The sequence below is a fragment of the Papilio polytes genome, unplaced genomic scaffold, assembly GCF_000836215.1.
Source record: "Papilio polytes unplaced genomic scaffold, Ppol_1.0 DF824270.1, whole genome shotgun sequence".
Lineage (NCBI taxonomy): Eukaryota > Metazoa > Arthropoda > Insecta > Lepidoptera > Papilionidae > Papilio > Papilio polytes.
In genome coordinates, this window is record NW_013524934.1 from 1,090,960 (window position 1) to 1,104,667 (window position 13,708).

The 13,708-nt window shown below is 35.2% G+C and overlaps 1 protein-coding gene and 3 non-coding genes across 4 annotated transcripts in view; 2 read left to right on the forward strand and 2 right to left on the reverse strand.

The window, feature by feature from the left end:
- The first annotated feature begins 396 nt into the window (after positions 1-396).
- Trnag-gcc lies at positions 397-467 on the forward strand. The gene has a single exon. It is a non-coding gene; the product is annotated as a tRNA-Gly (tRNA).
- Positions 468-5,341: 4,874 nt separating this feature from the next.
- Positions 5,342-5,412, reverse strand: Trnag-gcc. Its single transcript has one exon. It is a non-coding gene; the product is annotated as a tRNA-Gly (tRNA).
- A 579-nt stretch (positions 5,413-5,991) lies between these two features.
- LOC106104340 overlaps positions 5,992-13,708 on the forward strand; it is a 271,002-nt gene continuing 263,285 nt past the window's right edge. Inside the window, exon 1 of the mRNA XM_013284377.1 lies at positions 5,992-6,443. Within this exon, the coding sequence (XP_013139831.1) occupies positions 6,406-6,443 (38 nt within the window). The 5' untranslated portion in view covers positions 5,992-6,405. The remainder of the gene's footprint in view (positions 6,444-13,708) is intronic.
- Trnag-gcc lies at positions 7,175-7,245 on the reverse strand. Its single transcript has one exon. It is a non-coding gene; the product is annotated as a tRNA-Gly (tRNA).

Sequence of the window (13,708 nt, forward strand, 5' to 3'; positions counted from 1 at the left end):
TTACAAAGTATTTGAAACTAGGATAAAAATTGTGTCGGATACGCTTACGAATAAATAATTCATAATTTTATTATAAAGAATAATATGGCATTTTGTACAAATCGCTATAAAATAACTAGAAGTAAACGCTAATGAGACACGTCGTTGTTTTCTTAGAAACCGCCATCTATTGACAAACATTAAAACACATTTTCAACGAGTAAACGTTTCTTACAACTAACACGAGGTGTCGCTGTTAAAAGTGTATATACAAAACGAACAAAAAATAATTACACGACATATTGGAAAGAATTTAAATAATTAACCAAGCCGAACTTAACTTTGTGAAATTAAAAAATATCTAATTTAAAAAGTTTGGATTACAAATACAATAGATATTTTATAATACTGAGTGTAGCATCGATGGTTCAGTGGTAGAATGCTCGCCTGCCACGCGGGCGGCCCGGGTTCGATTCCCGGTCGATGCAGTTTCATTTTGCTCTTTTTTACCTTTTATCTTAAAAACACGTAAAGATAAAAATATTATAATGTGTCAATTATAGCTCATGTTACAAACATTAATTATGTTTTTTTAAATGTCGGAAATACCAATTGAACTAGCAACTAACCACGGTGGGTTTATTAATTGTAACTCCTCAAATTCAAGTATAAATGACTATAAAGTTATAACTAAACAACGTTTGATAAGAGCTAATTACGAAAGAGGTTTTAAATGATTTTTAATTCTTAATTAACTCATTACTCGGCCACAATTCAATCAAATGAAACGATAATGAACGCGTATTTTTGTTGACATGAATAAAAAGGTTGTGTGCTTCTGGAATGCATTTTACATTTTTTACTTTATAGATATATCTATATCAGGTAAGAACAACTTTTCAAAAAAATTCTTCAAAGGCCAAAGAGTCTAAAATATTTCTTTCAATATTACAATCTAAGAAAATAGTAAAATTTATCATTAAAAACTTTCAATATTTGAGAAATGTTTTAAACTGATTTAGGGCCTGTCCCACCACTGGCTGATAGATGCTCAGATAGCTTAAATATAACGTCACTATCAGATAGGATAACAAAATCTGATATTTCCATCACAGATCTTACATGTTGGATTGTTATCAGACAATTTCCAATTTGGTGGGATTAGCTCTTAATGTTTAATTCTTTTAATTTTCAGTACCCCCTTTGTATTGTCAGCATTATTTAAACACAAGCGACTGCGGGGGCACATCGACTCCAGTTTTTTCATACTACAAACCCGGTTCTAGGTGTGAGATAGAGATCTGGAGAGGATGTGCCACATTAAATAAATTCGATGACGAATATCAATGTGTCCATACATGTATATTTACATTTTTAAAATCATCTGAAGAATCATCTTTGGAAGTACTAATGCATAATGAAAGTAAGTAAGTCTCAACAACTAACTTATAAATGCTAAGAAAAATGTTTGTTAGAGTTTGTAGCCTAAACTGCTGAACGGATTTTGATGAAATTTGGCACACATGTGGAGCATAGTCTAGAAGAAGACATAGGCTACTAACTTTTTTTTTTTAAATTAGACGCAGATAGAGTCGCGGGCGAAAGCTAGTAAAGGCATATATTGATAATTTCATGTTTTTACCTAAATTAAGAGACTAACAAGTTAAGCATCATCAAAATTAAATCATAACGTTGGTATTGTTCTTAGTTTTTTTATTTCCAATAAATACATTATTTTCAGGCAACTGCGACAAAGATTTAAATACCACAAAATGCACGGACGAAATAATTCCCGTTTATACATACGAAAGAAAGAAGAAGAGATGCATACAAGCTGATTGGAAAGGTTGTAGCACCGACAATAAATTCCCGGATGAAAGCAGTTGCATAGCTAATTGTATGCCTAATTCAAACGAGAAAAGTTTCATAAAAAAACTAAGCCATTTAGTGCCTAAAGACGCGAATAATATCAATTCAGTGCTTAACAAGATTATAAAACACGATTTCGAAGAATTAAAGTTAACAACAGAATTTTTTCCAGAAGAAACAACTGATTACACAAGTTTAAGTGATTTGGCAAAAAATGACGACGTAGATACATCAGTCGAGAATATAACAGTTGAAGATAAAACGGTTACAGTGGTCAATAACAGTGAAACGTTACTTACCACGTTATCAACGGAGTTAACGACTTCAGCAGAGCCCTCAACAACCTTAACTAGACCAACAACTGAAGCAACAACACAAATAACAGAAACTACAATTTCAACAACTACTTCAGCGCCTACTTTAATACCAGCTTCAGCATTTTCATCACCTACTTCAGAAATAACGTCACCTTCAACACTTAATTCAGATACAACTTCAGCATCCACTTCAGCGCCAACTACAACAACTGCTACGACGCCAACCACAACTACAATACCACCTTCGGGAACGGTTGAAGAAGTTGTCGTGCCTAGTGTTGATGATTATGATGATTAGTAAACAGCAATCTGAAGACAGAACAGTATAGGATAATCCTTTCGAAAACACAATTGCAAAGTGATATAGTAGTGTCTCATCATCAACTTGCCCTTATCCCTTAAGGAGGGTCGGCACAGTATGTGCTGCTCTTCCATACATCTCTATCCGAATCCACTCCTTTCTTAAACATTTCATCTTTTACACAATCCATTCATACCTTCTTCGGTCTTCCTCTTCCTTTGTAACCATCCACATTCATTCTTAATACTTTCTGGTTTGACCCCATCGTCTCGTCGCATAACATGTCCATACCACGATAACCTTTTCTCAATTTCTCCACCTCTGGCGCTCCTTTCAAACTTCCTCTAATGTACACATTCTTAACTTTATCTATTCTTGTCACACCACACATCCATCTTAACATAGACATCTCAGCCACATGCAATCTCCTTTCATCCGCAACTTCGGTGGCCACTTTTTTAGTGTCTAATTGGTATAATAAAAGAAATAAAATCAAAAATAAATTGCATTGTGACAGCAATAAATATAACGCGCTTTAACTATTCATCATCATCATCATCATCATCATCTCCTTATCCTACTCCCGTAGGGTCGGCGCAACAGGTTTTTGTCCTCCACATAACTCTATCATACGTCATCTCAGTCATCACTCCCTTTTTGATCATGTCACCTTTTACACAATCCATCCATCTCTTTCTAGGTCTACCTCTACCGATGTACCCTTCCACACTCATAACTAACGTTCTCCTTGTAACATGCGATTCATCCCTCCTCATAACATGCCCATACCATGCTAACCTTTTACTCCTAACCTTCTCTAGTATGGGGGCTACTCTCAAACTTCCTCTAATATACTCATTTCGTATCTTATCCATTCGTGTTACCCCACACATCCATCTTAACATTCGCATTTCTGTCACATGTAGTCTTCTTTCATCCGTCCCTTTTACTGCCCAACATTCAGATCCATACATCATGACAGGTCTTACGACGGCCTTGTAAATTTTCCCCTTTAATTTAAGTGGAATTTGAGGGTCGCATATTACTCCTGTGACCTGTCGCCATTTCATCCATCCCGCTTTTATTCTATTTGTCACGTCACGGTCAATGTAGCCGTCGCTTTGGATTAATGAGCCGAGATACCGGAAGTCGGAGCAAACTGGGAGATAAGCGCTATCTAAGGCAATCGGGATAAAACTGGATAAGCCCCCGAAGTCACAGAATAACTGCTCCGTTTTTGCTCTACTTATCTTTAGTCCGGCTGTCTCCAGTTTATCCCGCCATCTCTCCAGTCTGCTCTGGACCTCAAGCGCATCTTCCCCAACAAGAACAATGTCATCGGCGAAAACGTTAACGCGCTTTAACTATTATCTATTTTATAACAATAATTTGATTTATATCCTTATTCAATGCGCAAAAGATAAGAAACAGTTATAAATCGAGACGTGCCGTTTGCTTTATCCTGTCAATTATCAAGATTGAATCGGAACTACACAGATAAACTACTTATCGCGAGCATTTGGTTGACAATCGAATGTAATGACGTCAGTTTCTCAATGCGGTTAAGAAAATAAGGGGCATTTCCACTGTTAACAGGATTTTATTTATGGCTCTCTAGTGTCCTAAGAAATTCCAACGTTTCTATGTATTGTATCCAGTTGAACGCATGGAAACAAAAGAAACAGACTTTCGTTTGTTTCGTCTTTTGTTTTTGTCATATAAAATTTAAATTAACGACCTCATTCTTAAGTACTTACGAAAGGTGAAGTTATAAAATGCAATTTAACAGATTAGCACCATTCAAAAAGAGACAAGATAATTTATTACGGCGCCAAGCAATCGTAATGCACGATAAAACGTTGATTAGTTGCGAAATATAACAAACATTTAAGTTCACACGTCATATAAATGTACCGTTACCGGAAAATGTTGAAAGCTGACTGTTTGTAATTTGCCTAGAACGGATTGTTATTAGTGACACTTTACCTATTTTTGTACAGCTAATAAACAATCGCAGACTGGAATATTTGGTGGTTGTGTGAAAGATAATATGCTTAAGAAGGCAGATTCAGATATGACGGCAATAGAAATGTATGGAAGAGCAGTACATACTTTTTTTTTTCTCGCTGGGAAAATGCCTTTGCGCATCGCGCCCGTTGCCAGGAGGGGTGTGTGGGACTCGCCGGCCGGAAAGATGGAAGATGGCCGGAATACCCACTAAAAACCCAGCGGTGTTCCTTCTGTTCGCCAGTGGCTGCGTTACGGGAACGCTTGTGCTTTCTTCCGCGACAAGAGCAGTACATACTATGCCAACCCTCCTTAGGGACAAGGGCTAGTTGATGATGAGACTGGAGTACTCAATACTGATGATAGAAGAATCATATTAAAAAGAAATATACGCCATATTGTGAGATTTTGTTTGATAGTTTGTCGCGTCTTTACGATTTACCTAGATAAATTAGCTGTACACAATTTGCGGGTGACATCTTTGTAAAAAATTACGGAAGGTTGGTAAGATGAAGACGATGGCCCGTTTTAGTATACCAGTTGCATACTCAAGGACATTTTAGCGAAACTCGTTTTGAATCAGTTTCCATTAAATAACGGCTTTTAACAGTTATGTCATTTTATTGGGGTTTTTTAACCTAATTCTTTGACAAACGGATTTCCATTCGAATTACGGGAATATTGGTATATTAAAATTTATTATAACGCTTGTTACAATTTACAAACTTTTATTCAATAAAGAATATAAAGTTTAGGTAATGATGGGAAAAAATTGAAAATGAATAAAATACGATGTACAGTGTAGTCAAAATATTTGACTTCTGAAAAGCAAATTTTGGATGAAATAAAAAAATTGCAAAAAGAAATTTGCATCGACCGGGAATCGAACCCGGGCCGCCCGCGTGGCAGGCGAGCATTCTACCACTGAACCATCGATGCTATATCAAAGGTAACAAAAATAACGTTCTAAAGTTAATTCTAAATTTGAATTTGAATTAATTTTTAAACCAACTTCTTTTATTTCTCAATCTTCCTAACGGTATGTTATAGCTACGTGTGTTTCAAAACATTTGTTTGAACAAATGCATCTAAGTTTTAACAAAAGACAAACTATGTATCTATTCCGCCGCATTGTAAACTAACGTTAGCTCAGGTGTTTTGTGGAATTTCAGTAACAGGTCATTTACATCACAAAATAACAAAAAGTATAGCGACTGTTTGTACTGTTTAATTATATTAGGACGGTGTATGAATTTCTTCTTACATATTTTCATATCTTTAATTCTGTTTTCTTCTGTATTACTTATTCAATTTACTAATTTAATTCAATTTTCTTTCTTAAAAAACTTAGAAGAAACCTACAAAAAACATGTCAATAGATGGCGCTGTCGCAAATTCAATTTCGCGAAACAGCTGATTAACCGCACTTGACAACGTCGATCTGTTTGTTGATTGATCGAGTGTTATGTCGATATTTTGTTGAAAAAAATCAACTCGATTCCAGTTGTGACCAACTCCGGTTTGTGGTTGTACGTATTTACAATAGTTTACACAAAAATTGTTTACTTTAACGCCTGGCATGAATGAAAAAGTCATCTTTTTGTGAGAAGAGTTCGGAATATCTGAAGATTATGTAACTTCGTCCTTCAAGTTTGGTATTATGTGTTGTTATGAAAATGTATCGATTTTAGCGGCACTCGAAATGTGGGCCGCTTAGTGTGTCTAGGTCAGTCGTGTTTTTAAGCGGGTGCAAGTATTGAGATAAAAATCATGTACACAAACTCGTGTGTTTATATTTGTCCCAGCCAGTGATTTTATTTTGTGAATGACAAAGCCGTATTAAGTTTTCATTCATAATATTTCGGTATTTTGTATGTTGCGTGACTTTTACTGCGTTTTTTGAATTTACTATTGTGTCAATGTTTTGAGAAGATGTTTGGAGTGTTAATGAAACGTTGGAAACCAAAGAGGTAGGTTTTTAGTAAGAATAAATAAATGAATTAATACCGTCGCACAGTCGTTTATTTATACAAAAGAAAATACCTATTTACTTTGAATAGGTATAGCTTTTTAATTCCAAAAAATTCTTTACCTATACTGACCTTTCAAATTAATCGTCTTTCGTAGGAAGCATTAATCTAAAAATCAATATAAACTTCTCTTTAGCAATGAGCTAATTTACTTGACCATGCACATTTAGAGCGTGCACACCACACACGTACAACTAAACAATCGCACAACTATTTAGTCTTGCTTTGATTTCCATCACCTTATATGGAGGTGCGAACACTACTCGATTTTTAATTGTGCAACTAAACAGTTGAATTGGCTGAGAAACAAACGACAATCGCATAACAGTTGTGCGATAGTTTAGTCAAAGAATTGCGCCCGCTCTAATTCTTTAGAGACACAGTCCACGTATAACAGAGTTCGTGATATATGTCATCGTATTGTGTATGACATCGGATAATGTTACCATATTTACACGTTTTTTTTAGAATCTGATATTGCATTATCTAACACCTGGACTGTATTGCCTTTTATTGTAAGTAAAAACAGATGTAACTATTTTTTTCTAGAAGTCAACCGTAACTATTTGTTTTTTTTTTAATATTTGTTAATTTAAGGGAGAAAGAGGTAATAATACGAATTTTAAATTCGCTTTAAAAACTTAAAAAAAAAATAAAAACAAAAAGAAACTTGCATCGACCGGGAATCGAACCCGGGCCGCCCGCGTGGCAGGCGAGCATTCTACCACTGAACCATCGATGCTGTGACAATGATATCAAAAAGAATAAACAGATTTTACATAAAATGGCAACATTTATTAAGATTCCACACATCTATTTAAAATTTCTATTAATTACATAAAGTTGTATTTTAAATTAATTCTTATTTTTTTGTAAGTCCAGTAATTCCTAAACAATATGTACAGCCAGCATTTATTACAGTAATCCCATTGCACATTTATGGAAAAGGTCCTAAAATATAACGAGTCTCTAAAATGTTCATTATCTTTATATGTTGAAGAGATACATGTATATAGGAGATATGTTCTCGCAACACATCCTAACTGTGGTTGCATTCAGCGCGAAGCAATCAGAGCGTAATATCTTCTTATCTATATTTATGTGCCGCGTTACAGTGCCACAGTGCAGCAATAACAGTAAAACCATTTAACATTAAAATCACTCATCGATCCGAAGACATTTCTCTGTTGCCTGGAAATTAGTACTGGAACTACGTGAATCCTATTTTTGTGTACACTATTACTACTCAATGGAGCCGTAAAAAAATGCCCTAGTATTCTAGGTACAGTTATTGGAATGGTATAGCAGTGTAAATTAAGTAAGGAGAGAATTTACAATATTAAAATTTGATTTTATGCGATAAATGGGTGTACCGTATTTTTTATACTGTGGCGCAGTATTGCACGGTGGCGCGGTGGGTTGGTAGGTAATCTTTTTGCTTACTTTTCCTGAGTCAGCTAATGCAGGAGGTGTCGGGTTTTAAAAAAAAGTTAATGCAAGTCATACAAATGTAAAAACAAATTGGCTACGTATCGAATTGCACGTTGTCGAAGTTATGTGATATCATTCGGTATGACCTTTCATTAGTTAACACTTCTTGGTACTTGAATATTTAAAATATATTCTTGATACTTGAATGTTGAATCATTGTAACCTTATAACATATAATAAAAGTGGAGTGTCTGTTTGTGAAATCATAAGAAAAATTCCAGATTTCGGGAAGATGATGTATTTGCCTTGCTGATACCGAAAATCGCATTTAACTATTTTTGTCTGTCTGTCCCCTAGCCGCGTTTGTTCCGGGTAATCTCCGAAACCACCAGACGGATTTCGACCAGACTTTCACTGAAGCGAAGTTGACATAGACGAGCATATTAAAGGCTACTTTTTATATTAATTTTGCGTGGACGAAGTCGCGAGCAACTGCTAGTAATCAATAAAAAATCACATATAACAAAACCCTTTTTAAAAATAGCTTCTTTATTGAAAAATATAACTATGCCTTTAAGTTTTACGTTACTAATACACATGAGAATTGCCAAGGTATTGATAACGATAGGTCTCCTATTACGTATGGCAACACACGAAGCATGAACACTTGCTATCTTTTACAAGCGTCACGCTTTCCGCCCCTGACAGACAGCTATAAGATAACTAGGAGAAATTGAGATTTCATATCTCATTTGCATAAATGCTGATACATGAGAATGAAACTTTGTTTTAAACTAGCTGTTGCCCGCGACTTCGTTCCCGCAATATTAAGATAAATAAAAAAAAACATACAGACGAATTGAGTACCTCCTTCTTTTGGGAAGTCGGTCAAAAAGCCTATAATATGCCCATCAAGATCAGCTACCCTTCAGAGAAAGTCCGGTCAAAATCCGGCTAGCCGTTTTAAAGATTTCCCGGAATAAACGCGACTTACGGACAGTTAGACAGAAAAAAAGTTTTTAAATGCGATTTTCGTTATCAGCTACGCAAATACATCATCTTCCCGAAATCTGGAATTTTTCTTTTAATCTTGCAAATAGACACTTCAATGTTTTTAAAGGTATAGATAGATTATGAATACATTTAACCACTAAAATAAACGATAAAATATTCATCTCATCCACTTGCCCTCATCCCTTACGGAGGGTCGGCACATTATGTGCTGCTCTTCCACACATCTCTTTCAGCCGTCATATCTGAATACACTCCTTTCTTAAGGATAGCCTCTTTCGCACAAAAAATACTTACTTCGGTCTTCAAACGATAAAATAATAATACTGAGAATTAAAGATTGAAAAAAAAAAGGTAATTTTCAGCTGTCTCGCTTTTCGTATACATTTTACAGACTTCTCCGTATTAGAAAAAGAAATAGAGGTACAACCAAGTCGGTTCGTGATGTACCACTTTCAGAACATTGCCTTGTTCCTCGCGACGAAACAAACGCCTCTCAAAAGCTTAAAAGGTGCAACACCTCCAAATACCCCGATAGTATCACGACAGTCAAAATTCACGGTTTAATAGAATGTAACACAGAAACTTAAATAACTCTTTATACTTCGAGATCAACTGAGCGTGTCTGCTATATTATAGTTACCTAACCATATCATGTGACTTCCTACCTGCCCCTATAACGTTAGCGTGAAGATATGTAACGCCACTGCATACGACTGTGGCTTCCTGTATAATGTTCCCGCAATACATTTCTTCTGCGGTCCACGTTTGTACGCTTCGTTAGACAATCTGTTGTTGCGTATTGTAAATTATTCTACAGGCGTGTAAAATATTGTAATGTTTTACTATATTTTCGCCGTGTCATAGCGCGAAATTAAAAAAAAAAAAACTTTGTAAGTAGCCTATGCGCTATTTTAGACAGTAATCTGTACACCTGGTTGGTGCCGGTGGCTTGATTTCAGTCCCTTTTCCCTTTCCACCCTTTTCTTAAGAGGAAAGGATGGGGTGGTAAAGTGGATTTGACGGTGTAGGACATGCATAAGAAGGGAAAATGTCTATAAAAAAAATTATTATATGCGTCTCCTCCTCCGTCAATGAAGGGTAGGCAACGCATCTGCAATTGCGGATGTTAATGGGCAGCGGTCGCTTTCCATTTCGGTGGATTCAGGTGGCCGCTTACTCGTTTGCCACCTTTAAATGTCCCGTCTTAAGAATATCTCCTTTCACACAGAACATCCATACTTTCCTCTGTCTACCTCAAGCTTAATTCTTCTTACTACTTTCTTGTTTATAAAATCACCATCTTTTCACCTGATATTTCAATACCACACTAAAGTTTTGATTCTTAATATCTCCAGTAGTGACAAATTTCATCCAGATTCGTGTAGCCGTTTTATAACCGCTAACTTCCATCTATCCATCATAATTTCCAATAGGTATGTTTTTTCTTACATTATTCACCTTTATGTTCTATTTGAATTTTCATGCTGATGATTTAAAATTTTATCTGAATAGGTAAAGACCGCGCTCTTAATTTGAAGTGACTCTTGCGTAAACTCCTTGATGTCAGGTCAGTCGATGTGAAATAGGTTAGGTGCCACATTTTGCTGACAATGGTAACTCGAGAGCTTGTTTTAAGAACGTCTTGGATGTTCTAGTCTCTTTTTAATCTGTGTTCTTACTAGTGATTACGCTGAGTCAGTTATTGCGGATGTCTTAAAACTGTTTTTTTTTTTAGTCTGTTTAATTCAAAGCTGGTTGAAAACATAGAACTAATTCGTAATGTAACAAAAACAATTCCGTAGACGAATACAGAATTCAAGAATTACCGAAACTGGTGATCAACTAAATCTTTATATTGGGTTGTTCGGAAAGTAATTTCGTTTTTTCCCATCAGAGGACTTAATTACGTTTTTTCGAAACCAACTTCACACTTAAGCCGCATAACCATTATATGTCTTGAGAGCCGATATTGCAAGGCTTGTGTGTGAAAAAGTTATTTTAATTCTACACAGTAGTTTTTGGTTGGTGCCCTTTTAAATATGGAGAGCAATAAGCAGCATTTTCGTCATATTTTACTTTTTTACTTCAGAAAAGGTAAAAATGCTGTCCAAGCGGGAAAAAAATTGACGGATGTGTATGGAGAAGGCGTGTTAACAGTACACCAGTGCCAGAACTGCTTTGCAATATTTCGATCCGGCAATTTTGATGTCGAAGATGCACCACGGTCTGGAAGGCCGGTCGAAGCTGACAAAGATACGTTAAAGCATTAGTTGATGCAAATCGGCGAATAACAACCACACGAGAGATCGGTGAGAGATTAAATTTGTCGAATTCGACTGTTTATGGCCATGTCTTTATGTTATGTTCATAAACTGTCTTTCATGTTCCCCAAAAAAAACAAAATAACTTTCCGAACAACCTATTAATATGAAGTACTATGGATAACTAACCGTGTAATGTTGGTAACATTAACCGGAATAACGTTTGAAATTTTAATACCAACGTATGGGCATGCTCTGATTATTTTATCACAGCAGAGTGGCGAAAGATTAGACGCGGCTGATGATTTTACGACACTTTGCTTGCATAATATCTACACAAGAGATGAGTTTATGGAAGGTGTGCACAATCATCATACTAATATTATAAATGTGAAAGTTTAGATTGGTGGATGTTTGTTAGAGTTTAAAGGGCTGAATAGATCTGGATGAAATTTTGGCATAGACATAGAGAATAGTCTGGAAAAACAGACAGGCTTCTTACTTTTGTTTTTTAATTCCACGCGGACGGAGTCGCGGGCGAAAGCTAGATTAGCGATATCTGAATATCTTTGTAGATATTTAGCATAAGAATTTTCAACAATGAAATAATGTTTTTAATATACATAGTACATTCTTCCTCATACGTAGAAGATGTAATACAAATACGCTATATTTAAAATAGGATTTTCTCATAGTCTATGCCTGAGAAAGAATTTTTTTACATTAATTTTGTACTTGATAAATTAGAATGTCTGAAAATATAGACAGAAAACTCGTATAGTTCTTCAATCTCAAAGCAACTATTATGTTAAACATCTTTTTTTTTATTCTAATGCGATATCACGACTGCATCTAAACTCACTGCAATCTATTTTTCTCGAGTGCTGCCCTCTGGCGGGCCACCTGCAGTGATTTTAATTAACAATTGGCCCTCTATCGATACCGCGGGGAATCACGCTGGGTGGTTACCCTTTTTGCTTGTAATACCGAATTGTCTTTAGAAATACTGAAGAATAAAATAAAAAAAACGACCTTAAATCTGTATGGTCTCGTATGGAATCGCAGGTTATGATCGAAGATTTGTTTTCATTCTAAAAGCCCTCTTGTGGCCAAAGTAAGAACTAAGTAACCTTGAAAAATGGTCTATCGTTGTATTTGTTATTTATATAGGCCCTTACATAAAAAGTGTAAAGACCTTTTTGGATACTTTTTTATATACGGTTTTTAACAATACAATCAAGGACCATACTAATTTAACTTTTATTTTTTATTCCTTATCGCCCGTGTAAACGCACCTTTATTTTAGAACATTTGTTTTATATCAGAGCTAGCCGGTGCCCTGAGGGTGCTTCTCGGAGTCTTACAAATGCAGTGGGTAATGCGTTTATAATTTAATGAATAGCTCATTCCCAACCCTTCTCGTACCCTGAGGGTTTCACAATCATTTTACTTACGGAATTGGTTTTACTATGGTATTTTTAATATAGATAAAAAGTCTTAATGTAGGCATAATTTTAATTTTTTTTTATTGTTAAGACAGTGTAGGTAAATAACATATACTTAAAACTATCATCGTTATCTTCCGACATTATATTACATTACCTTTTGCCCACGACTTCGTCTGCGTAGAATTAAAAAGGGTGAAAAATATCTCATGTCTTTTAGAGAATATATTTTACACTTGTGCCTAATTTTAATCAATACACGGTTTATGGGGTTTGCGAACAGCTTGAAGTATATAGTGTACTTGTGTGAGATGACGAGATTGTGCCTTTATGCGTAGTTCACACTTGGCCAATACAGTTGGTAGCACTGAATAACTAAACTGGGATAGTGTGAACAATAAAAAGTGCCTTTCAGACCAAACAACAAAGTCCTATTTAATCCAACTGTAATGACCAAGTGTGTACCACGTATTACTGTTGCTGATTGCTTATTCCGCGTTTATTAATTGTGTTAAGTCAGTACATTAGTTGACGACATATTTGTTATTAAAATCTTATTATTAACAATACTGTGGGTTAAATTTGAATTTTATAATAGACTAGCTGTTTCCGAGCGCCTTTATCCGCATGAAATTATGAAAACTTTATTTTATTGTTTATATTTGTCAAATTATCAATAGCAAATGTCATAATGACATGAGATGACAAACCTCAGCAATCTTGCTTCCTTGATGTTGGCAGAAACTTATGGTCTCTTTCCCACATTAGGGTTTTTATCCAAAATATTTACCCCAAAAGTTTAATGGCGTGAAAATATATAGCCCTAAAGCGTGACGTAAGTATAGGGCTTTTTATTATAAAAAGAATTAATCAAAAATATGCTGCAATTGCTGACATCTTAGGCAACAAAGAAGTGTGTGTTTACGCTTTATTTTAATAGTACAGAGTATAGATAGTATTTAAAAAACAAAATACACGAAAAACAAAACAAAATGCACTAAAAACAAAACAAAACAAAATACACCAAAAACAAAATATTCTCAAAAAAAACAGT